The 27,756-nt window shown below is 35.9% G+C and overlaps 1 protein-coding gene across 1 annotated transcript in view; it reads right to left on the reverse strand.

The window, feature by feature from the left end:
* Positions 1–6,158: 6,158 nt before the first annotated feature.
* Positions 6,159–27,756, reverse strand: part of ANGPT1 (angiopoietin 1) — a gene marked incomplete at both ends in the record, with an annotated part of 161,785 nt that continues 140,187 nt past the window's right edge. Inside the window, 2 exons of the mRNA XM_080639609.1 lie at positions 6,159–6,319; positions 16,918–17,048. Coding sequence (XP_080495735.1) covers positions 6,159–6,319; positions 16,918–17,048 — 292 coding nt within the window. The remainder of the gene's footprint in view (positions 6,320–16,917; positions 17,049–27,756) is intronic.

The raw sequence follows: 27,756 nt of genomic DNA on the forward strand, positions 1-27,756 counted from the left end.
TTGTAGAATGAGTTCTTTACCGTTTTCTCCACACATCCAATAGATATTTAAACTATATGTTCTATATATTTACATTATACGTGGTTGTACTGAAAATATAAATATTTTTGCTTCTTTTTTCTCTGAGTACTTAAATGTGTAAAATGTTAACTTGAACAGGATAGTCGCATTAGAAATGTCCTTCAGTTTCCTGCAGTAACCGTTGATTTGCAGCAGTACCATTTAATCTATTTTATATGATATCAGACTGAGGCAATTTTTGTGATCTAGTCTGTGGGGCAGCTCACAGTGGCTGGAAAGGAGATTCAGGAGATGCTGGTGTTGTGAGATTGCACATCACACAATGAAAAAGAAGCAGTGACAGAGCTGCTGCCTCCTGCCTAAACCTCTGTTAATAAACCCCTAGTCAAAGTCACAGAGGAAAGTTCCCTTCTCTTCATTTTACACTTGTGGGTACTCAAAACTGCTTGTGCTTAAAAATTCATTTTTACAACACAAACTCCAATGTATTTATTATTGCCTTTTCCCAAAGCCTTGAAACTCTAAACAAACAACAAAGCTTTTGTAACATGCTAAATGTTGCATGTATCAGTCCTGTGTTAGTCACACTAGACACATCTCCACCTACATGTTTAGGGAACTGCCTGTCTTCTCCTGTGGTAAAACTAGCATTAGTTTCTTAATCTAATAAACAGAATTAATTGGTGGAAAAGCCTTTGGCTACATGCTTGTATCAGCTTTGGCTTGTGAATAGGCAGTCTAAAAGCCAGCATTTTCACTCGACAGGGTCTGCTTGACTGTGTGCATAGCCTGGAGGTGTGCAGAAACATCTCCTTGTGAGAAACTGCCATTACGGTGGCTCCTGGGCTGTTTCTCTCCACTCTTGGGACAGAGAGCTATTCCAGGAGAAATGGGTAGGAGGGAAGCAGGGGTGCTTGACGACTCTTCCGTTGCCTGGACTGATGTGGCTTTCTGCCAGAAAGATTTCAGCAGCTGTTTTGCAGGGGTGGGCCAGGATTTGTGGGATCCAGGACCTGCAATGCTGTTGCTTCAAGGAATTCCAGATTTCCTGGAAGGGCTGAAAAAAAACCCCTTAAAAATGACAGTATTGATGCCTGGCAGTGTGACACTCCATGTGAAGGCAGAGCAGAAGACTGGAGACTAAAACCTCTGCATGATTCCAGGAGGAGAATTTTGCCTGGAGGGTTTACAGAACAAATAGTGCTAAGGGAAGCTATCAAAGAGAGATTAAATCATCAGCTTTGGTGGATGAAAGATGAACTCCAAGCAGAAGCTTTTGAATTAAAAAAAAAAAAAAAAGAAAGAAAAAAAGAAAAAAAAGAAAAAAAGAAGAGAAACGTTTGTTTCAAAGGAAGTGTAAAACTTATATCCATATACCCAGGAGTTCTGCTCCATTACTCAAAAGAAAACAAACCACTGGTTCTACAGTGAAGGTGAATGAGATTGGGTCTGAGATTTGTAGTTTCCTTTAAAGCAGACAATGATTCTAAATATAAGCATGAGAGGGCTGCGAAAGGATGGAGGTCCGCATCTTTTAGTGGAAGAGTAAATATCCAAAGCTGATTTATCTACTGGTGGATTTTTGTCTCATGCTAAAAGCAGGAACTGTTTCTCAGGCTGCATGTTATCAAAAATTCCTCTAAGAAGGAACTGCTTTTTAAGTATTGCTTTCGATTTTACCGGATGTCAATGTATCTCCATGGCATTGTAAATATTAAATAAAAGAAGCAAGTAAAATATTGACACTGTTCCTTTCAGGCCTTGGAAAATTAATTGATACTACTTATCCTCTAATAAATATATTAATAGATTCTTCTGTCTAATTCTTCTTCATTTTCCTTTTTTCTGTGCTTTAACCTTTGTCATTTCTCCATACTCTTTTCAGCAGTGACTTCCTTCTTTCACTACATTTGCCTTCAAGCTCCCTAATTTGATTCCTTTCCTTCCTTAGCTGTCTTATCCTATAACAGCCATTATCTCACTCTTCCTCCACTCTTTCTTAGCTGTCTCAGTGCATCAGGATTCTCCAATTTTCCTGCTCCTTGTTTTAGAGTTTCTTTCCCTTCCCTCCCACTCCCCCCTACTCTCCCTACCCCCATCTCCCAGAAGCATATCCCTATGAGTTACTCTCCTGGAGTCCTATTAGCACTTCTAGGGTTCACCTGGCAAAGCATCAGTTTCCTGTATAAGTAGCAACCAGGGACATATGTGCCTGTTTTACCCTCCATGGCCTTGCAGGGCAAATGACTGTCAAGAAAGGTTTCTTCCCCATGGTTTGGCAGGGACTGACTTGGCTATCCCAGTAGATGATGGTGTGGTTGTGAACACAAGCTTCTGCAAGTCTTTGTCCTGCAGTTAAGTCTGTTGCTTGCCTTCCTGTGACTACATCCAGGCAGCAGAAGGGAAGCATTGCCAGCTGTGCACAGGGGCACTGTTAAAGTGTCTTCCTGTTGGCGTTTGCACTTTTGGTTTATTTAGGTTTTTGTGCTTTCTGGATTTTTTTCTATTATTGGCCTGAGATTACAGTTCCTCTAGATAAAATTTAAAAGAGGTCTTTTTGATTGGCTGTGTCAAGCTGTCTGCAGACATATGGATTTCTTTTGCGTGTGCATGTTTGTGTGTGTGCACGCGTGTGTCCGTGTGTGTATGCATACCACACATCAGAGTTAGGCAACACCAGCAGCATCAGTTGTATTTAGGGGTTATTGCCTCTCTCCTCAAGCTCTCCAGCTTATGTAAAAAATTGTAGGTAGTAATGCCTCTTGGCACAACTGCAGCACATTCTGATTGTAAATTAAGATGATCCTACCTGGAGAGTTCAGCTCTTATTGTGATTGCTGTTTCAGTTTTGTTCTTCCCAAAGGAGAAGTGAGTGCTGTGCTAATCCCAAATGAGGTTATTTGAGGCATGTTCAGAGCTGTGGTTTGAGCTGCAGATCTGCAGGGAAGTAAGTTGTTATTATAGCTGGAAAGGTTTTTAAGGAACTGTGTCTTGGGTACCTGTTGTACAGATGATTATAAATGTAGACGACTTGCCTACTTAACAGACCAGTGCTGGATTCTAGGGCACTCTGAAAAGCGTGCATTAAATTACATCTCCAGCCTTAAAAGATATTAAAAATTAGGGATCTCTATGCTATGGAAAACACATCTATTGACCTACAAATAATTTGGTTTTATAAACCAGGAAGAAATAGTAAAGTTACCATTACCACTGACAACTGACTATATATTTAGTTTCTTCCAAGGCAAGCAAAATTTTAACATAAATCAAATTCAGAGACACCATTTTTGCTAAGTGTAACTCTTCAATTCATGCAGTTCATGCATATTCAATTTAAAGAGTAAAACGTGCTTTTATGTATGTAGCTCCTCACAGCTTTAGTGTTGACTTAAAAAGCTAGGCTGGTCTGAATGAACAAGTCCAATTAAGCAAAAATTCCTAAGAAAATGAGGATAAACTGACTACAAAGACATGTTTAAACTGATCCATGTAGTGTTAAAAGGTATACAAATGGAGCAAGAGGCATTTCTGGCTAAGAGATCAATGGAGATTTGTCACTGCCATGAAACATGAGCGAATGGATGATAGAACACATCATAAGGCAAGAGAAAAAAACATCATACTTCAATTTTTATCTTTGTGGAATTCAAGAAACATTTTATTTTAAAGATTGATAGAGTTGTATGATTTGAAATTAAAATTAGAAATATAGGGCCCATAATTTTAATCAAGGAAATTGAATAAAAATACTGAAATATGGATTTGAAAGATTAGTAATATAGATTTCTGGACAATCTGTAATCAGACTCCCTTTCCAGGCTTTGTGTGAATTTATTAATATTTCATACAAGGAGAGGTGGTGGCTTGAAAAATGTTGTTAGCCAGTCACAGAAAGGTATACTTAAAGCAAAGCAAAACACAGACTCTGCAATTTTTAATAATATTTTATTATAAAGGATAGGAAACCAAATCCACAGTTTTTTCAAACCCAGATAAATAAACAGTAAGTATCATGTTCTTTTATTTTAAATGTGGTTTTTCTTTTGCAATAGGATCTGCAAAAACAGCATTACTAAATTGAAGACCTGCAAAAATATATCTTTTGAGAATATGGAGGAAAACTGACCACATATTTTGAACATAAATGAAGACCATTAAAAAAAACTGCTGGAAACTAAGACAAAACAGCTCTGTGAAAAAACTGCTGACTAAGGAGTAGTTTGGTAACTTATTCAGCAGAAAACAGCAAATTAACCCTAGGCAAGATTACTTCAAATATATATATAAATATATACAAATACACAAAAAAAAAAAAAGATCTTCCTGCTTAAAACCAAAGAGGACCATGTGGGGCCTTGTGATCTCTATAAAGAGATGTTTAAAAAATCCTATCCCATGAGATAAAGGGGTGGGGGGGAGGGGGAAAGAAGGGAAGAGGAAGAGAAAAAAATAAAGGCAGTTACTCTGTCATCATCCTTTAAAAAATAATCAAATCTTTTTTGTGCCTGGTCTCAGGAACAGTTTAATAAATGAAACAAAGCAACAGACAAACAAAAAAGTCACCACATGAAGATTTTGTGCTTCATGTTCATCATAATTTACTTGGTGAAAATATTATTTTTTATTTCAGTGGAAGCAGGCTAAACTTTTTCATTTTATATATAGCAGAAATAGAATGACTGCAAGCTACTTTCCCAAATGGATTTTACTCATATGACTAAATCACAAGGGGCTGTAAATGGAAAGAGTTTTCTCTATACCCTTATGGGCCACCCAACTATTTTGTTACTTCTTGTTTTAGGAACTTGATCTCCAAGAGTTGAAATGTGCATCTTGCCCCCCACTTCTCCAACACTTTAATATAACAAAATTACATGCTAACAACCTTTAAGCAGTCTTCTAAAGATCTTATAATATTTATATCCTTTTGAGGTTTTGAATCCTCAGAGTGAGGTCAGGGCTGCCTGTACAAATCAAATGACCATTATAGGAAATATAAACATACTATTTACAAGTTCACAACTCTTTATTTTCTATACTATTCTGATGAGTATTTTTTTATAATTGTAGCCTAAGCACTGTGTAGAACTGTCATGCTTCTGATATTCACAAAAATGTAAGAATAAGGAAAAATAATGATAAATTGAGCACATGCAAGGATACTGTAAAATGAATCCATTGCCTTAAGCTATGCATTTATGTAATTTTCATATACCCTAAGAATTTGCCTTCCTGTTTACTTTTAATGGAAATATTCCATGCAAAATCCTGTCCTTTCTTTAGGATAATATTTCACATTCTTTAAACCTTCTATTAATTTTTCTACATGACATTCAGACTGCCTTTAATGAAAGAAGGGAAAAATCTCAAAACACAGCTACTTTTGTTATCACACTATAAATCCTAGCTCAGGGATTATGCCAATTATCTGATTTACTTCTACAGAGCAACTGAAAAATTTATGCTTATTACCCTTATCATTCTTTATATGTTTGACTCGGTTTATTTATGAGAAACACGTCCTTAAAGGATTTAATGAAAAATAATACTCGCACAAATTATTTGACTCTGGGATTAACATAAATCCATCCACTATCCAAATTCAGTTCATTTAAGAAAAACAATATTTGGAGCGGTCATCTTGAGTGCCTTAAGATGAGTTTTAAAAAAGGTGTCTCTGTAATCCATTTTCATGGGTATAATTTTGGCATTTCACTGCTGAATAACATTCTACGCAATAAACTGTAGTTGGTATATTTCAGTTCTTCAAATTCTGAAGCTGTTGCTGAATAATCTTGTGCACTTTTGCATCTTTTTTTTAAAAAAAGAAGAAAAAAAAAATTATATCTGCTGACAAGCACCAGGTTTGGGCCAAATAAACAGATCCAGGTGTTCTCTGGAAAATCATTACAGCCACCTTCTTCTAAACCAAGTCTCCCCGGTCATCAAAATGGGGGAGTTTTTCTGGGGTGACTTGAAGAGTTTTTGCAGGTTATAGGGTGATAATGAAGCAATTTTTCATCATCCCTACATGTTGCTTTCAAGACCTTCACCTTTTACCTTCAACCTGTGATAGTGGTGCTGCTGAGGGCAGTGTCATCCTGGTTTGTTCTGGGATTCACCACCAAATGCCTTTAAAAATCCAAGGGCCGAATCATCATGGTGGTGGAGCGCAAGGAGTAGCTGGGGCCTTTGAAGTAGTGCCACTTGATGCCATTGAGCTTTCCGTGGTTTTGCCCAGCTGTATAGAACATTCCATTGAGATTGGAGGGACCACAGGCATCAAACCACCACCCTGAAAACATTAAAACAAATGATTAAACTACCAGTGCATTAAGTATTTTTATTTTATTTAATAGGTTTAGCTGCTTATCACATTCTAGTGTTCCCAGACTCATTAATACTCCTAGTGTGGCAGTGGAGAAGATATATGAATGTTTTCTTTTTTTGCCCTTCTGTGCCATCCTATAATCAGTGGTGCTGGAGAATGAACTTGTACTTACAGAGTTGGAAAAGTATCTAAGTCCTAACTCATTCTTGTTTTATATGCAGCATGTGAAACAAAAGCAAGAACCACAAAGACAAATAAACTGCTTCTCTTGTTTAAACAGTACTACAGTTCATCCATCTAATGTAAACCTCAGAGAAAGACTATAACTTGTAAGTATTTTTGCATAATTTCACTTGTTTGGTTATTTTAAGTATAAGCATGATTCAATTTTATTTACCAATTCTTTTCTATTGCTGTAACTGTGATTGTTCAATTGCTCAGTTTTCTTATTCTCTCAGGTCAGATGTGCTTAGCAAACATGGTTTAGGAGTGCGGTGGTGCTGCCCTCTTATAGTAATTACAGTACTATAGCAATAGATAATCTGTATTCACAGTGGTGTACAAGGAAACAGGTAGACTCTTTAAGACTTCTGATAAATTTACAAACAAGACTCAGGAAATGAATGGAAGGACTAAGTGAAGAAGACAAATATAATACTGTAGGGTGGTGACAGTTAGTCAGAATACCTGTGTGCATGGACAGATGGTTTAGATGACTACCTGAGTGTGCATGCATCTAGGTGACAGTATGGCCAATTTCAATCAAGATATATTCACTGCAGGTACATTTTGAGCCAGAACAGTGACATTCTCTCCTCAATCTTATCATTTTAGATATGAAAATCTGTATTAAATCTTGAGCTTCTTAATCTTGATCTTGAAATGTGACAAACACTTTTGCATCAGCAGCATCAGGAGGGTCCTTGCACAGGTTCATTTGAGATTTGTTCACTTCTCTGCAAAGCCCCTGAGCAAGTTCTCACCTGGCACCTAGAAAACTAACAAATGCTTATTCATTTTTATATTTTTTTAAGGGGTTTGCAGACATTATTTATTTATGTGCCTACAGGTAGCAGAAAATTACTAGTTACTTTAACACCACTGACTACAAAAAAATACTAAAAATGTTACTGGTTGATATCAAATTTAGGCTTAGAAAGCCACTAATTGCATTTTGTGCCACCTCCAAGATGTGGCTTCCTATTCATTAACCCTTTGAATTCCGTGTGCTGTAGCATATATTTTATTCCACTGGAAAGACAGAGCAAAAATGTCTTGCCCAGATGGCTGTAATTCTAGTTCACTACTCCAGCTGCATTGTAAGACTATTCTGAAAAGTGAGGTGGCAGAGATTTAGAAAAAAGACCAGAACTTTGCTTTCAGAGAGCAAACCAGCAATCTGGTTTTTACAGAATGGCCCAGTGAACTGTTGTTTTGGCACAACTGAATGAGTATTAAATTGAGAAGTTAGGATAAAAAAGAAATGTAGCAGTTCAGGAACTTTTCAAACAGAGTTTTCTGCCAGAAAAAATACATGTAAAGCCATACCTCCACCTTTGTGAGTGCTCTGTCAACACAGCACTGAAAATAAACCAGAAATATTTGCCAAGTACTTGTGAATATTACTAACAAGGACAGAGGTCTTGTTACCATTTGTATGACTGAATGCAGAAAACCCAGACTTACTAGAAGTGTAGCTTTGGTCGCAAACTGTATGCAAATAAGTCATCTCACCTTTAGACTTCTGCAGTAAAAACATGCATATATGTCTTTAACCAATGGAGAAAACGGAGTGAGTGATGAAAAAGAGAGTGAGTCTTCAAATCTATTTTGAATTGTTGCTTTAAATTTAAAATTAAATTAATCAGACAACTCTCTTGCTTACATCCCCAAAATCTTTTCTTATTAAGGTGAATTTTGGACTGCCATGGAAGTTTTAAGGAAAACTCCAAATAACGTGAAACTTGGCAACACCAATATTACAGGGCACAAACTGACAAAGATAAACTAGGTGACACACTAACTCCATGGACAGTAGTGGGAGATTTGTTGTATATCTTGATGGGAATAGAATTTTCTCTCCAACAGCTGACAGGTTATCTACATAATGTAACGGAAAGATGCTTAGTTTAGACTAAGGAAGACAGAATGAGTCCCCACACTGCAAAAAGCTAATATTCTCAATGTCAAAAGTATATTAACCTCTATTTGTCAAGAAAGATTTCTGCTGAGTTTGGGGAGGTATTTTTTCTTATTTGGCTGGTGGGTTGCTTTTTAGGGTTTTTTTGTTTCTCCATAGTAAGACCTATGTCTGTAAATCTTTAGCACAGGTCTTGTGTATCTTTCCATGTAATATGGCTGTACTGAACATTTACATCCATGTATGGAGGCAATATATAAAGATTGGATGGTGACTTTTGCTTTTGGTTTTTAAATGCCACTTTATTTTCAACAGTTATTTCAGCCTGCACATCACAGTACTGTAATATTCCCAAGACCTCCTGCAAACCTTTTTCAAGCACTACGGGTAGCGATAAACTCATCTAGTAAGTGCCTACTGAAAGCTGCAAGCGTCACAGTGGACTGAAACACAGGATTCTAAATTTTCAGCATGTTTCCTACTCTGACTTCTGGAAAAGGATTTAAATTGTTAGAAGTTCCTTTTGGACAATGTGCACTGCCCTTGCAAATCATCCAATTTCATCATATACAGTGGTTAGCCTTGTATCTACCTATAATGAATGCATTGTATAAATGCATTTTAAACTATGCTTTACTACTACTGATCTGATACTGACCGTGATTAGCTGTGATCCAGCGCTTACTCTGTCCTTTGTATTCAGATCCGTGTAATTTATGTTTCTAGTCTTGTAATTTCTTAGATTTTGGATAATACTTAGTGGGCTTTTTTCAGAAGTAACACTTCATAATAAAATCTTAAGGGAAGAATTTATGCCAGATAAATTCTGGCAAACTTCTATTTTGATACAATTGACCTCTCTTTGATTACAATGTTTTACCTAAGGGGGCAATAAACAAAGAGAAAGTCTTACAGCTGATGTTTTACTGCAACCACAGTATGATCTTATAGAAACTTCAGACGAAGCTAAACAGGGAAAATGTAATCCTCATTTTTCAAAGTTGGAACACAGATGCAGATGAGTTCTGTTTATGGTGTTGGGATGTGAAAACATGGCAAGCTTTGCTAGTTACCATTTCATCTTAAAGGAAAAGCAATGGATGTAAAAATGGCCTTTTTAGGATGAAGATTTTAAGCTGTCCTTTACAAAATCTCTGTTAAAAGTGGAATCAGGTGAAGAAACACAGAATTTTGCAAAACTTGTGTGAGGATTTGCTCAAATCTCTCATTACAGTTTTCTTTCAAAATGTGTTTTAATGAGCATTATTCTTACTAGTAAGATTGTATGATTTTTTTTTTAAATACTTCCTAATGTTACACTAAATGTTTGGTTTACTTTCTCTCTGTCTTTCTTTTTGTAAGTTTTTGTAAGTTTTTTGCTTGTTTCTTTGTTCTTTCTATATAGTTATTTCTCTCCATCCTCCCCTGCAGTCCTCTTAAAGCTCCTCATTCCCCATAGGGCCTCAGATTATCAGAAGGCTTCCTACTGCATGGTTCGGCATCAAAATCTGTATCTTTGAATGGATATAAAGAAAGTAATTTTTCAGACACCTTGTATATAGTGGGAAAGAGGAATGGAAACAGTGACTTGGTAGCTGTAAATGGGGGAACTTAAATAGAGGTTTCTGAAAGAGATACCTGCAGCAATGCCATTGGAGAAAACACCAAATAAAGCAGCTCCAGAGCCATGAGGAAAGATTCCCAGTAGCTAAATGTTGACTCATTCCTTGAAGTTCATGGGATTTTTCTCCCATGAAGAATCTTGTTTATACGTCACTACAAGGTAATGGTTTCCCGAAATAAATATCAAGTCTTCTCTGAATGGCAGTAAGATTTTAACCTTGAAGATGATAACCTTTGGCAATAATTTCCATGGGATATTTGATTTGAGCAAGATGACTCATGAAGCATGGGCATTATGAGAAACAGTGATGGAAGCAAGATTTTAAAGTGACTAATGAAGTGGGAAAGAGGAGGTTTTCATGAGAAGGTTGAGTGTTTTTATTCAGAAACATAGGTAGTTTTGTCAAGATGTTGTGATCACAAAATCACTAATTTCTTATTTGAACTGAGGGTTGATTCAGTCTTTTGAGGTTAGTCCACCTGTAATAATTTGTGTAGTACAAGCAGCATTACTGTCTCTGTTTGTAATAAACATCCTTAGGTCATGAAGTACATTGTCCAAACAAAAAATAATTTAGCTAATACCTTGATAAGTTCTTTGAAAGTTCATCTACAAATAAACTTGAATCTTCACTGTGGAGAGCTACTCTTCTGGACCAGCTAAGGCATGCTCACACTTTATGGTGTCTTATTTGGTCTTTAGTCAATGCTGCTATTACTGCTGGGAAGTTGTTACATTTCATGTCAGCTCTTTTAATTAAATAAATGTTTTTTGAGTGCTTCAGCCTGCTTAAACCACCTATGACGAGATATTTCAGCTCCACAGACCTGCCTGTACTATATCTTTGGCCAAATATGAATGTATATTGAGATAATTTGCATGAATTCTTGCAAAAAACCCGCACCTTACCTAGTGAAGGAGCATTGCTCAAATTAGTAGTGATATTACAAGAAAAAGTATGCAGCCATCTTTTATGATGGTTTTCTGAAGTCACAAGTATAATTTTTGTATGATAAAATCTTCTTTGTAAAAACAACATAGAAGAAGCTTTCGTATGCCAAAGCTAACATCTTTCCATTTTGGCTTGTGATATTAATTGTAATTAAGCATATATGTATGTAAAATTCTTCATTAGTAGCCCAGTGCTCATCATTTCATGAGTGCACTGTAAATCTGACATGCACTTGGAATGTGTTAATGATCATTCAGGTTTGATGAAAGATTCTTAGTTGCATACATAGTAAAAGAAGCAAAAGCATAAAAGTAAAAGAATAGTAAAAGAATAGGCATCTAAACACTGCACATTTGATGTCAGACCCTTTCTTCACACGTCTCTGCTCTCTCTCCTCAGTACTCTCCAAATGCAGTGAGATCAATATAAACCATTCAATAAGATCCAGAGTATGCTTCAATGGTACATTTGTTTGGGTTTATGAGATAAATGGATCCTATGAAAAGCCAGATTTATTTCTAACCCTCTGGGTTTGTCCATAAAATTTAGTGCGTTTGGCACCGCAGCCAGTAATACTTTCTAATGCAAAAATATTGAAACAGTCTTCATTGTTCAGAAGACATAACAATTTATTTTATGTAACGTTTCAAGAAGTTGAAATGTACTTTAAAGAAGTTAGATGGTTATACTTTGACTTTTCATTCGTAACTTCTCAGCTAGAAGACTGGGTGTAGTTTTGGATGACACCTCAAGCTATATGTGGAGTCACTGGATAGAGTCCAAAAGAGAAGGAAAATTTCCAAAATATAGGAGGAAAGACTAAGGGTTGTTTAGTCCAGAATTCAAAGGACAGATTGCCAGCAGTCTCAAATTCATAAAAAACACTGCTTAAAAAAAAAGCAGCTCTTCAAAGGAATGGCCTATTCTTTCCAGTGATCGAGGAGAAGACAAGATGGATCACAAGTAAATTGTCAGAGAATTGGTTTAGCCAACGAACAAAGTTTTCTTATATAAAGTGTAGCCAAACTCAGTAACAGATTATACTATGGGAATGAATTTCTATCATTAGAAATCTTGAAGATGAACAAAAAGAAATAAATAGGTAGAGAAGAGTCTGTCTTAGAGAGGGACTAAATGACCTCTGCAATCCATTTCCAGGTCTATGTTCTTTTATTTGTTAGAGTATTGGATTGACCAGACTGTTATTTAGCAATTGGTACTTGACATAGAATCATAGAATAGTTAGGGTTGGAAAGGACCTTGACATCCTGAAGATTAAACCAGAATTTAGCTGGGAGGACATAGGATGAAAAGGCATTAACTTTTCATTCAATTGGATAACATAGTCCTATTTATAAGGACCTTTTTATAAGGTAAAAATAATATGAAACTTATTTCTGTTCACTTGTAATCCATATGGTGGTTATATTTCTCTATTTAAAATGTTAGGCAACATAAATTGTGGATGATTTTCTGGCAAAGAATGGCCACATACCCAGATCATCAAGTGCCTACGTGGAGTTCAACATGAACCGAGGGACAACTAAAGGTGAAGGAGGATGGGAGTGAGGCACTGGAAGTGAGAATCCCAGCAAGATAAGAAGGAGCTGGAATTTACTGAGTTGCTAAATTGAGGACTGTTGGAAAACTTTGAAGGTCAGGTTCTCACACCTGTGCTTAACCAATTACATGTTAGTTGTTAAGGGCCTTAAAGATATGTATCCAATCACAATGGGCCAAGTTAGTGTAAACAACTTTAAGAAATACTATATAAAGAGTTAGTTTTCTATAATAAATGACTTTGGTCTGATCACATTGATCTCCGACTGAGTCCATTCTGCACCAATAAATGATAATTCATGAATGGTGTTTTCAAAGTAACTTTGTTTGGAAGCAACAATATACATAAAGCCTAAAAATCAATGTTTGCTTATGTAAGTAGAAGTATATACAGGGGTTCAAGCTGGACACCTTTAAGTGTGCTGAGGTTGCTACTTTAAAAGTTTTGGTTTCAAACAAAATATAAAAGAAACTGTGGCTTTTTCTAATTGGATTATGTACAGACAGATTTCTATATTCAGCCAAGAAATTCCCTCCAAGCGATGACCAGAATTCTCCATACCATTCTTGCCAGAGATTCATAAAGTGCAGCACTTGGAGAAAAAAGCAGTGAAACAATAAGCAATTAGTGCTCCACTGTTTGGGATTGTCATTGAGCATTCTCACTTAATGGATGAGAAATCCATTGAGGATTAATAAATACATGGGAACTGTCTCAGACTTGGGAAGTCCCTGAGATGCGAAGGATACTGGGAAAATACTCCAGGGAAGTATCATCTATTTATATTGTTCTCAAGCCCAAACTAAGGCATCTGCTGCTGACTGCTGTCAGAGACAGGAGATTGCAGCTGGATGGACCTCTTCTTCCAGTAAAATAAAAGAAGTTATTTTAGTAATTCTATGCTGCTTCAGCCCTAGAAAGACATACAGAAAGTCTGCCTGTCACTTTGTCAAAGTATTTCAGGGATCAGAGGTTTAGAAACATTCTCATTTGTGACTTGAAACCAGGTAAATGCCTTGACTGCAACCAATCAAACACAAAACAAATCACCTTAAGGCTCTTTTACTATGGGCCAAGTCACCATAAGTCACTTTCCAGTGACTGAAAACCATTGCGCAAACAACTTCTGGGACTCAGCTGACAGGTGGTATCCTGGCAGGATGTTCTAACTTGGCCTTGTGCCCACGAATGTGATCCAGAGACGTTAAATGTTCTACTGTTGGAAATCTATCTGAAGCACTTTGGACATCTAATTAGTGTTTCATACCGGTGACAGTCTGTTACATTATAAATGCTATTTCTTGCAAAAAAGCTGTGCATGTAGTTCACTGGAGTACTCTCCAAAACAACGCTATGAGGATATAACATTTTCATTAGTTTACTGGCCTGAGATATTGTACTACTTCTTAAAAGATATTTTTATGATAGGATTGGTTTTTTTTACTGTTTTGACAAATATTAAGCTTAAATGAAGTAATTATTTGAATAAATATATTTTGTCTCCCATTAAAGTAAACCTAGCATGCTTAATTTAAATTTTTCAAGGTACAAAAAAGCAGCTAAATTATTTAACTGCCATGTGTAGTTCACAGGGGCTAAGAATCCAGCTCATTCATGTACTTTTGAAGTCATTTACTTAAAACAACATTAAGATAGAGTCAAGGAGCATGGTTCGCGAAAGCACAAGAAACACACGCACAATTTTATTGATGTTACTGTATTATTTTCCCAGTATTTAGTTATTTCTTATTCTGGGGAGTGTGCCGGGGGCGGGGGGGGATAGGAGGAAATAAAGGAGAAAAGAGGATAATAGTTTTGATATAGACCAAATAAAACTGACAACTAGTAAGATCACTGAGAGAAATGTGTGTTTTCCTTACATTTATATTTTCAGCCTTGACTATAACCATATCATAGTCTTGAGCTTCAGCTTATCTCAGCCTTTATTTCTGACAGAAATATATTCAGTTCACCTCATAGAGATAACATGCTCACCCAAACTGTCAAGATAGCTTGAAACCTGCCTGTAGATTTCATGTCATTCATCATTAAAAGCTCTCTATGACGTTGCCAAAACTAACAGAGTCTGGTATCATTTGGAAAAAAAAGAGGTTTTCCAAAACCTGTTATCATTGCTACTTTTCTTAATTAGTCATTGTCTGTGGAACAAAACTGAACTCTACTCACTAAACAAATGTTTTGATATTTAATTAAACGTCTGATATTTTTCAAGGTATGAGGAAGTCATTTCAATGAGCAAAGAAAAGCAGAGTGTTGGGGGAGGATTCTAGCATGAGTAAAGTTTTTCTTGAACTACATATTACTCAGTGCTGTACAGCCTATCTCCAGAAGACTTGCTGCTCAGAATCTAGTCCAAAAGACTAGACTCATCTATCCCCAAAGGCTAGCTGAATCTCCTTTCACTCTGCAGTGTTTTGTTCTATTTGTGGTTTCCTCAGCCTTTGATAATTCTCTCCCTTCCTCTATATTCCTTTAATTTGCTACTAGTATGTTCCAATATGTGGTTTTCCTGTTGATTTACAGGACTGCTGCTGCAAAATATATGTGAACCTTGTGGAATGGTTGTTCAACAGCAGGTTGACCTTAGAAGGGCATTGACCTGCCACAGAAGTCAGGGCAGGAAAATAAACACAACCCTTAGCTCCCAGAATTAGCCATCTGGGAGCAGAGGTATTTCCAGGCAGCTCGAGTACATGAATGAGTCTGCACTTCAGCACAGACACAACTCACATTTAGAAGCTTCTCACTAGACTCTGGCCTGCCCTGGAAGTAAAAGACTTTAATTCAGCATGATCTCTAAAGGGAAAGTTCAACAATCTTAATTAAAATAAACACGGAGTTCTTATCCGTTATCTGCCTCTAGAACTATCTGGTTAGCTTCTCTTATTTTTATAGAAATGGAAAGGTAACATCTGATCACCTGTCTATTGGAAGAAGTTTGTCATGCTGACATTTAATAAGACATCACTAAGGGAAGTTAGGAAAGTTTGAAAAATTGGCTCTTTGAAGACTTTCCCAACTGGGTCATTTCCAATTGGCAAAAGAGAATGAGGAGATAGGTTCTGATTTGATATAAATTCTCAGTGATGGGAAACTATCTTCTGTTAGCAGATGATAGCTTTAGAGGCTCATATATTCCTGAATGTGGTCTGAGATGAATTAAGTCTGAGTGCCAGTAACCACAAATAATACCAGTTCAGCAGTCTAATCCAAAATACAGAATAATTTGCATGCTATATGTTTTTTTAACACAAAAGATAGAAATCACTGAGGGAGAGTCTCTGAAGAAGGTCAGATGTGAAAATAAGGGCTTTTTTGTCATATAGTTAATGAGCCAAAGAATCCCAATTTAATCTTTCTGCTTTAATGTGGCGTCCTGGAGACAAAAAAATTAGTTTACCCATATAGGAATTAGGAATAAGCAGAATTTTCCAGGGAAAGTTCTCACTCTTTTGCAAAACTTTAGGTGTCTGTATGGGCTGACCATCTCAGATATTCCTCCTCTGCACTGGAGGGAACAAACATCAATTATATACACCATACATGTCCTGGTGCTTTAAACTGTTTCAGTATAACTTCTCTGAGTTTTCCCTACCTGAACTTTTCTTTCTTTCCCTCCACAGTTCAACTGAGCTCACTAAGGATACTGTCTTAAATCTTTCAGAACAGCTATGTGCCACAATTTGAGCAAGGTGTTGCAGGTCCAGTATTTCACAGGTGAGTTATTTGGCCATTGCATTAATTAGGTTTATATAAACATATGTATTACACACATATAAGACAGAAAGCTGACTCATTATAATTATTCCAATAACAGAATCACATCCCTAAGTGAGGTAGATAATATATTGCAAATCCAGATTCTGATTGTTTTTAAACTTTACTTTCTAACAGCCATTTCCTTGCATTCTTTTTCTGGCTAATTCTCCTACTTCTCACAAAGTTTCTTCCCTCTTCTTCATCTCTTAACTTCTCTCTTACTTTGCCTTTCTTGCCTCAACAATAGCTTATGCTTTCACACTTGAAATTGTTAAGTGCAGAAGTACGCTAACTGCATCTTTGAGTAATCCCTTCGCTGCTGATAGGAATCTTGAGGCATTGGCACTACCACAGTACATATACAGAAAAGAGTAGAAGTAATAATAATAAAAGGAATTTTCACACAGTACTTACACATCTGTGAGTGCAACTTCATCCATGGTTGATTTAGGAAAACAGAGTAGATTCTTATCAATGTATCACATATTTTCAGAGTTGTACTCACCTCCAGTCAACATGAGAGCACATTTACACATGCAGTTGTCATTGTCAGCGTCTTTTGTACTGAATTCAGCACCATGTAAAATCAGGCTACTCTGTTTTCCAGCTGTCCCACTGTGGCCTTTTAAATAAAGCCTGAAAGAGCAAAAGAAAACAAACAATCAGTGTTGGCAAAAAGAAAAATAAAATATCCAGGCCTTGCATAAAGTGCACTCAGAAAATGCACAAATGTCTTGCATTGTGACTCAGTGTCTTTGTTTCAGGTGTAAAATGGGAACATTCTGGGGGTTTCAGTGTATCCATAGTAGCACATTGTCACTGCCACAGAGCAGAACTGAGCACAAGAAATTTGCAACAGAAAATGCAGCAAAGTGGAGGGAGTCAAGAGCCTGAAAAGAGAATGAAGAGAGGTGTCAAGAGATCTGTAATACATTGACAGGATAACCGAGTATTTGGGTAGCTGGTCTCTTTACTGTGGCACAGAAACAGCACTTCCAGTTAACAGCAGCCACCGATATTAATCCCTGGGCTCGATTTCAACAGTTTCAGAATTTTTAATTTCACCAGTTACAGCACAAGCCAGCAACCCTCTTCTGCCAAAGCCATCTCTGACTGATGGAGAATAACTTAAGAGTTCAAGCCACAAAAGTCTTCATGAATTGCAATGCTAAATATCCCTTTTCTTAAGGAGTTTTGTCAACTAGTTGAAACCACAACCATGAGCTAGGAGCCTGAGCCCAGCCCCAGCAAGTACGAGAACATTTCTAGTGCCCAATGCTATAACGCTGAAAGCCAAGCGTGCCAGCTGCAGAGATGGTGAATGGAGTACCTCTGTCTCAGCAACGAAACATGGGGGACCTGATCACATCTGACCCAAGTTCACAACTACAGCAACAGTTCACATGCACAAGATAACAGGATAAGACAGGAGAGAAGGGGAGAGCAAAGGAGAGCAGATGAAAGGCTTTAGAAGCTCTATGAGACAGATATCACTAGCAGACATGCTCACAGTAAAAACTACTCCTGTACATAGCTACCTACATCAGACATCTGACCAGTATGCTCTTGGTTTTTTTCATAAAACATTGCTGGAAGATGAAGGTATCCTTTGCTGTAATAGCTTCACATGTAGGAAGGAGACAGGAATGTCTACCTGACAAGACATTGATGTTTTTTCTGAGATTTAAATAAAACCTTATTCTCCCACATAACTTTGGGTTTGGAGCCCGGCTTATAAAAGGGAGGAGAAGGAGCACATAGCACATATAGCAGCTTTTGATTAACTGTATTGTGGAAACTTTTTACAGAAAAGACTCTTCTGAACATCCCCATGAGGTTACTAAGCTGTCTCAATATATGAATGCACAAAACCAGCACTTGAGCTCTAGAGAGTCTGAGATTCACACTTTCATACTGCCTTAAACATCACCTAATTTTTAACAAAATTCGTCCTATATGTCCTTTCTCTAACAATGGAAACCATAGATGCTAAGAATGAGCATGTTAAAACAAAAAAAAAGTATTAAGAGAACTGTCAGGGCTACTCTTCCAATGTAGTTACACTGCCTACTTTGATTTTAATCTTGCATGTCACTTGATCTGAGCCTGATAGTTAAATATCATTGGACTTAATCCTAAGAGTAAATTTTATGTATAAATAAGAACGTGTGCATACTCATATAAAAATTCTTGGATTAAATATGAATACCATGGATAATCAAAGACATTTGGGTAGCACAAAAATGAATAAGGCAAAGTGTGAACCTCAATAAAAGGTCATGAAGATTCGTAGAAATTTAACAGGGAACAACCTAGGAACAGGTATTTAGGAGGGTCATTGCGTTACTCTATTGTTCAATCACAATGGCAATTAGCCCGTAATTACTGTGTTATTCTATCAAAGGATAATTGTTTTAGACAAGATTTCTCTAAGATCTTTCTTGCTCATGTTCATTTCTTTGTTCCATACAAAAGAGAAGATGGAATTGATCCCATCTTCATTCATTGGACTTTTGCCTTGTTTTGCAAGCTGTGCCTAATTTTTTGCAGAACAAAATAAACTTTCCTGAGTTTGTGTTGACAGAAAAATTCCCTTGTCACATGATATCTACAATCTGATTTTAAGTGGCCATACATCCTCACTATATCAGCAACACCAGAGCTCACAGAAGTCTCATAAAGTCAGTATAAAAAGCAAATGCTGTTTACTTAAATCAGAAAGACAATTCTAGCCAGATCATTTTATTAACAAACACTATAAACCCCACTTAGTCCAATAAAAAAATTCATACCATGTAACAAAACAATAAAGAAATTCATAATACTTAGTGTGCAATATTTTTCCCAAAGGGTTGAGGCATTAGATTTATTTACAAGCTCATACTCCTGTCCTCATATTTTATAGATTCCACTCAGCACAGACTTAGATTTTGCCAGCTACATTTGAATTTCCCTCAACACCATTTGTCTGGTAGGTCTCCAGTGACTTCAAAAGGATAAAGCTTAGCTTAGCTCTAAACTCTATTAGGCTTTGCATACTACAGAGTGTACAGAAGAATCATAGGGTGAAATTCTCTTGTCTGGGCCTTTCTCCGTGAATTAGCATTGCCCAACAATTAGGAAAAAAATGGTACTGCAAAGTTGGTCTTGAAGCAGTCAGTTGTTTTCTTTCTGAGCTTCAGTTCAAGCTACATGGCTCTGAACTAGCCTGGCTTGAGATAGGATGTCTGGTAGCTCCCAGGAAGCAGTAGATATCTTACCAGTCTAGACTTAGCTATTTTTTCAGTATTCTCAGATTCAGAATAGTAGGATTGAACCTTTAAAAATAAACTCTGAATAACTACTAGGATATAATTTCTCTCCCTTAGAAAAGATGGTGATTCACGATAGAGTTCTTCTTGATGGTTCTTGAATGAGATAAACGAAAGGATGTTCAAAATAAAAGGCAACTCCTTCTAGCCAAAAGTCCAGGAGCAGTTTCAGGACTACATCTCCTGTCTTCCTATTTGCACGTAGCAGGGAAACTCTGAAGATAGAGGAAAGCAGTGGAAATACTGCTCAGATTTACAAATTAAGCAGGAAAAGTAAATTCATGCTCAAATAAGTGAGAAGAACATATCTACTTTATCTGTATACAGTGGAATTAAAACCGCAACAGCTAAGCATTAGCAAGTAAATTATGAGTTAGTAGGGGTAATGCATATAGTAAGTTTTGAGGATTCTGATGACATATTTATGAAATTCAAAAATCACTATGAGGAACAGCAACTGACAGCATTCACTTAGAGACCAATAGCTTTCCTAGTTGATGTGCAAAGAAAAAATAGCACATTTTAAAAAAATTGCAACTGTTACCTTTCATCTTGCACGGGTATTTTTTAGAAATTCTCTCTGAATTTTTTTGTATGTGATATTATAGCAATGGAAGCTTGGGATCTATACACACAGATGGTGAGGAAGAACTCTCTTAAACATGTTTTGCTTTTTACCATTTCTATTGTGTGACATAACTTGACTATCTGGAGTCCCTTGAAACCAAAGGTATATTGTGTAGAAAGAGTAGTTCTAAAAATATTATATAAAAAAGTGCGGGGCAGCCTGAAAAGACATTTCAAATATACACCAGAAATTTTTCCTTTTGAAGTGATTACATCACCTGGAATTATTCTTTCAAATATATACAATTTAGCTGTGTTCACATGCTGTTTGATGAACTTAACAGATGAACCAAATATACTTCTAAATAAATTATAAAAACACCTGTATTTTTCTGAAGCATGCAGTTATGAAGATTGCAATAGACAGAATGAGATATTAGAATATCTAAGAAATAAGTACAATCATAAATCCAGATGAAAAAGTTGTGTGCTAAATATTATTAAAAGTGTAGGATATGGTTTCTGCTTCAATGTTTGCATATAAAGCACCTGATCTTAGAATTTAAATTTATTTATTTATTTTTGCTAGAACTAATAAGAGGTCTGTAGGATTCCCAGAATTTAATGTTTGCTACTTTTTTCTCTAAATTTTTTCTGTTAGTCGTTAAAGGTCACTCAGTCCTTCATCTACAGCAGTCCCTCACGGAAATAGTCAAGAATTTATATCCAGCTTTGTTAGTGAGCAATGCATACTTTGTCTGTAAATAAAAAAATCATACTAGCTTACTGCAAACATTAATAATCATCATTAGAAGATGTAAAGTACCATCTTAACTACCTCAGTGTGCATACAGTTAAGTATTTTAATGAGATAAGATCAAATCATATCATTACGACAGTGCTAAAAATTTGAGCACAAATCTCCATGACTGCAATTCATAAACACGTGTAATGGTGTAAGATTTTTAACCATTAAATAGAGAGAAACAGGAGTCTTGAAGTAGGATTTAAAATATTCAGTGTGATGAACGGAGAGGGACACATCAAAGCTTGCCTTTAGGAAATGCTGCCTCCAAATTCCCACCTCATTTTGTCTCTCTCTCTGCAGACTAAAATGTCCCTCCCTGATCATTCCACATGGCTGGCAGGAAGGAATCCCAAAATCTGATCTTTCCTCAAGGGAAGGGTTGTTAATTTTGACTGAAAGGGTCATTGAGTAAAATGGATGCATGAGGATTAGAAACCTATAACGAGATTTTCCTATTCTAAACCGTCTCTTCACTGTATTTCCATTCTTTCATAACTTCAATAGGAGAAGAGGGCACCTACATCTCAGCCCTTCTTCTAACCCATTGCTCATCACTTCCACCTGGTGTGTGACAATATGTCAACACAGATACCTGTGAACAAATACAAGCTCCCACTGACTGTCCTCCATGTTCAGCATGCGAAAGGCATCTTTGCTATAAAACTCATATGACTGCCATTATTTTGTTCTCTAGTTTTGAAATTTCTGAGGTTGAAGAAGGCTTTAACTTTTTAACTTGCATCTTCCATCTGGTGCACATTTGCATCTAAATTTTAGATAGCTTCAGTTTGTGAAATGAAACTCACTCCTAAAGATGCTGAATTTGGTAGAGTTTTATGAATTACTGTCTTAGTCAACCACATCCCATTTGTAATGATATTTAGGTGATCCAGTCCCTTTGTGAACCAAAGCCCACTGAATTGTAACCATTTAGGAGAAACCAGTAAGAGATTTTCCTCAGGTTACTCTTTTAATTCCAGACATTAACTGTAATAACATTAAGTAATAACACCCCCCCCACCCAAAAAAAAAAAAAAAAAAAAAAAAAAAAACACCTAAACACACTCAAAACAAGATAGCAGCTCTATTTTCTATTTTAAGTTCAGATTTCTTTTTTCTCAGAAAATGTTTTTATTGTTTATTTGGTCATGCAAAATTATTTGTTTATCAATGAATAAAATATAATTTCTACTGAATTAATATTAAATGTAGTTGGCTCCTTGTAAAGTTTCCCAATGTGCCTTTTCCTGAACATATTACAAAGTAGCATGAAGTCTCCCAATAGTAACAGTTGCCCCTGAGTAGCAAAAGCACCTCTGTAATAAACATCTTCCAAATATTTAATGATAGATATTGTGTTGTGGACAGGAGACAAATTTAAATAATCACTCTAGAGAAAAACTCTTCTCACTGAGGTTGAGGCTGCAATGTCTGCCAAAATCCTGTTAAACGCAGAACTAACCATAATGCAGTAACTGTCTGGGAAGCCTAGCCCTGGTATTCAATTTTTTCAAAATTTAATACTCCCACTAAAGCATAAAAAGAAACTTCCCTTGTGTGTGCTAATTTGCAGATTCAGTGGAAAGATCAGTGGAAAGATCATCTCTTTGTTGGAGATAAAGTATGAGCCATCTGCAGTGAGTGGGCAGATCCCTGTGAGTTTGAACTGCTTTAACTGGGTTGCAGAGTAGAAGGCATCATAGTGCTTTTGTTCAGATAAAAGCTAGATTGCCTGGACACCCATTTGCATTCTTTTTTCTTTGTTAGGAAATAAAGATTCTTCTTAAACATGACATACTTTTTCAGGGAAAAACGTTTTATCTAGATTTCACTGGGGCCATGCATGCTCTCCTTATGAAAACAAACAAAATTAAACCAAACCCCAGTATTTTATCATAAATCAAGATTGGTTAACTAACAAGAACGTAACACCAGATGAGGAAAGTAAAGTAATCATTAGAAGTCAATCAGAAAGCACTCTGAAAGAAAGGAAAATACTTTGGAGAAATTGAAGAAACTAAATAGAGTGGAAGATGATGAAAACTTAGTCACCACTACTCTCAAAATTTCAAGCTGTTGCTAAACCACTTATCCAAGTTACAAGAACAATTCACCACCTTTATCATTGTTCATCCTTGAAGGAGTGATGTAAAAGTACCAAAGAGAAGAAGTGGAATGTCAGAGTTAGCATCTCACTGGGAAAACCTGTGATAGAAACCATAAAAATCTAACAATATTCATTTTTTCCCACTCCTAACTTCAGTCCAAACTTGAGAAACAATGTGTGTGGGAAAATCTCGCACTTTTTATTTAATTTTATTGTATTCTTAATAGAGTTTGTAACTCTGCAAACAGTAGGTATGGTGGTTCTGAAAAATGTTAAAAAAAATACAACCCCAAACAACACAGTAAGTAGCTCTGACAACTTGAACAGATTTTTAATTTGGCTCTTAGTATTCTTGCTGCCAGCACATGAAAATGATTTTGTTTCACAATTTGTTAGAAAAGTGTAAGATGAGATGACCTCTGTATTTCTTTGCTGCTCTGTAGCAATGTCTCAGTGCTGTAATTATTAAATTTGACATTACTGCAACTATGTGCATTCTCCTGTTGAGACAAGTGAAATGTGCCCAATAAAAAAATATTCACTTAATACATCCAGAGTAAGAACACATAGCTTCCAATTTTAAAGGTAAAACAGTAATAAATAATAGAATAATAAATGCATATGACCAATTTTCCTTTAGAATGGTTTCAGTACAGCCTGTCTATGGGTCAATAAACACTACGCAGAAGAGAGATCCTTCCCTGGGATGGCACACTGCTAACAGAAAAGCTTGTTTTCTCTGTAAGAACTTGTGCTAATTTTAGCTTCTGTTTGAACCATGCATACCTGACAGGTGAAAGGAGAAAAATATGTTTATTCTGGAAAGTGCACAAGTAAACATAACCTAGTCATGAATAAGAAACATAGTTACACGTTACAGCAAACTACACAGTAGTCTAGTGAGCCTTGCTGTTGTACTGAATGTGAATTTAACAAATAATACAACAAATTTTCTTCTTCTATATTAAATTTCTTTAATAATTGACTGAAGAGCTGTACTCATTGGGAACAAGTATAGTGAACAGGGGTAGTTAAAAAGACATCCAGATTTTCTGTCTGAGACATTTTTCCTACCATAAGGCAAATAGCCTGTCATATCACTGCATGCAGACAAACGGCGCTTTGTCACAGCTTACAAAAATGTTTAAAAATATGTTTATCCTGGACAGTGAACAAGCAAACATATGCTTCTACTGCTTGAAATGCATGCTACAGAAGCCACAGAACAGTCACTGTGGCAGCGTGAGCTGCTAGGTTTGCGTCTGATGTCAGTAACATAGTGGTGATGGAGAGGAAACATACGGCAACACTGTTTTTACTGCTAACAGTGACAGAAACATATTTAAAGGCTACTATCACAACGATGTGTTGAACAGAAATAATTCCCTCTACTCTAAACTCTCACCAAACAGAGCACTGAAGAGATAAATCAATCCGATACCACCATTTTCTCTTAAAACTCTTTTTCAACACAATACTTATTAAACTAAAGTCAACCACCATTTTTTTCTCATGAAAATCTGAAATTAAACTTTTCAGCAGTTAGCTTAATTACTTTTTATAGTAATGAGTATTTAAAATCTTGTTACAGAAAAATATTAATAAAATCTCACTCTCCCACCAGCCATATAAATGCTAAGATTTCCTGTTGCTACCAAAACTACCACTTTTGCCCTGATTGATGGCTATATGATACATAATACGTTAATGCAAGAAGTATAGGGTCTCTATTAATTTCAAACTTGAAATAACTACAGATGATCAATATTTTAGACAGGCATATAAACACTGAGCATATACGAAGATGATAATGAAAATTGTTTTGATAACATTGAAGATGAACAAACTTCTTAAAAAATAAAATACAAAATTAGAACTTGTCTAAACATTTGCCCAAAACACAGGCAAAGCCAAGGCTAGAGAAATTTGGTTAACATAAAATGTAATGTAAAATGTAAAAATATTTTTTTCCCTTCTCCACTACAATTCCTCAGTTTGGCTGAAGCCAACAACAGAAATGCCAAAATTCATTCTCAAGGGATTTTTCAGCACAGAAATACAGGGACCCTCCAGAGAAACTCATATTTTAAAAGTTCCTAAGGTTTATATAAATAATCAGATCTTCTTCTGCTCATCACCCTAACTATTCTATGATTCTATGATCTATACTGAACTGCTGAACCTTGTGAATGTTTGTGTTTTTATCTAAGGATCTGTTTTGTGGCCATTGAAGCTAGTAGAAAAGTTCAGAGAACACCGGTTTGAAATGCTATTTATCTGTAAATTGATTAATCCTCTTTGAAAATCCAGTAAAAAAGACCCACACAACTCCAGTATAATTAAACTTAATAGTTATTCCAAAATGAGCTTGAAGTTCCATGAAGATATATTTGAATAGTGGATTTATGCTTTAGTTGTACTGAGGGTGACATTAATTACCCACTGTCATATGTCATGTACATTATCCTAATTAAGTCATTTAGATAAAATAGAAATGTAAAATTTCCTATATCAGCATGCTGTTCATGCTTACTTTTACCCTGATGACTACTGAAAAGATACTAGCTTCTTGTTACACCACAATGTCATTGAAAAATATCATTTATGGGCCATAGTAAAATATTTATCACACAGTTTAATTAATTGAAATTAATTAAGCATAAGTAACCATAAAAGTTACAAATACCATAGGTAGACCTATGTTAAAAATTTATATAAATCTCCCTGAGACATGTTAGTGTTTGGAAGTCAATGTGTTTAAACAGTATATAATCATTGTGTTTTGGGGTGTGTGTTGGGGATTTGATTTTTTTTTTTTTTTTTTATGGTGGGGTTTTTAATTGGATTGTTGCTTTTCAAAGAGTATCCTGGAATTGTGATTGAAATTAGTTATAGTTTTGCTTTACGAAGGTTAAGTACTACAAGTGCATCTCTACTCATGAATCTTGATAATTAAAACTTTTCTATTGTATGTTGTTGCTTGCAATTTGAAGAAAAACCTGTGAAGACAGTGTTTAAATGCATTTCTTTTCCATTTACAAAGATGCAAGAGAAAATATAGCTAATTGCATTTTCTTTTTTTCCCCAGTATTTGCTTGAAGCCATGATATCAGTAAAACCTATTTAAGGATGCCTGTTACTAATTTATAAATATCCTTTACAAAATAGAGTTTAAAAATCCTAATTCCCTAATATTTTTGTTAAAAAAAAATGCATAGTTTTTGAAGTTAGCAATTATGTATACTTATTTTGCATGTGCTGGAATAAGAAACTATTACGTTTTACTTTCTATTACATAAAAATTTAGAGTTTTATTCATAGGTAAGCTTTTTTTCATTAGAAAGTCACTTGTTACTAAACTGGATGAATTTTGTACATGCCTAATTCTTCAGATTCCATAGATTATGGTTGGTTGTTTTGGTTTGGTTTTTTTAATTATCAAACAATATAGATAACTTTCTAAGTGGAGATAGCTTTTTATTAGCATTTTATTTTAACTGGATACCGGATCAGCATTGTTTTCTTAATTATGGAGGTTCAGTCAAATGTTTGTACAGTTTAGCAGAGACCTAAACAGTCTACCTGAAACAAGTCACTATCCTAAGGACTCAAATTACCTTTCAGAACAGAAATTGGTGTGATTTTTTTTTTTTAACTGATACTGGCTCCTTCTTTAATGTTAGACTGTTTCTCTAAAGTTCCATGGTTATGATAACATCTCAGGTCACAAATCAGGCAGTGAGATAAGTAACCCTTAAGCAGGCCTGCCCTGCAGGAAATCCACATCAACAGTATATAATAAAGCAAAATATTCAGTTTGCTATAAAAGCAAGTGGCAAGAATCAGATAAGAGACAAGCTGAAATATAAGAGCAAAACCAAGGACCAGCCCTGAGACAATGTCTTCAGATTCCAAAGATTTTGCATAAACCAAACGGGACAGTGTCCTTGAAATGACCGCTTCCAAAATAGTCACTGAGGTTAAAGTGACTCCTATAGGGAAACAGCTTTTGCGATTCACTTGATGGAAATATTTACAACTCTCACAATGAAAGTAAAATGCTGTCATTCTATTTAATAATCATGCCTTCTTCACGCAGGCTTGTATTGTGTGTGTAACGGCTAAGGCTGAGAGCTAAAAAACCCCAAAACAATGATAGATACACTGGTTCACAGAATTCCTGACTCGAAATATGAGTACTGAACATTTTTTTGTTTTTTCAAATTGAATGTTGAATGAGGTGTCACCTGTAATCACCATTGAGAAGTTATTTAAATATTCAATTGGAGGTAACATCTAGATTGAATAATCTTTCCCCCCATGTTTTCACTTGCACAACAGCTATTTGAAACTGTGTAAGGCATGTTTAAAATATCATAGAATCATAGAATCATTAGGTTGGAAAAGACCTTTAGGACCATCAAGTCCAACTGTTAGCCTTACACTGCCAAGCCTACAACTAAACCATGTCCTTAAGTGCCACAACAACATTTCTTTTAAATACCTCCAGGAATGGTGATTCCACCACTTTCCTGGGAAGTTTGTTCCAAT

This window comes from Psittacula echo (assembly GCF_963264785.1).
Source record: "Psittacula echo genome assembly, chromosome: 2".
Taxonomy (NCBI): Eukaryota; Metazoa; Chordata; class Aves; order Psittaciformes; family Psittacidae; genus Psittacula; species Psittacula echo.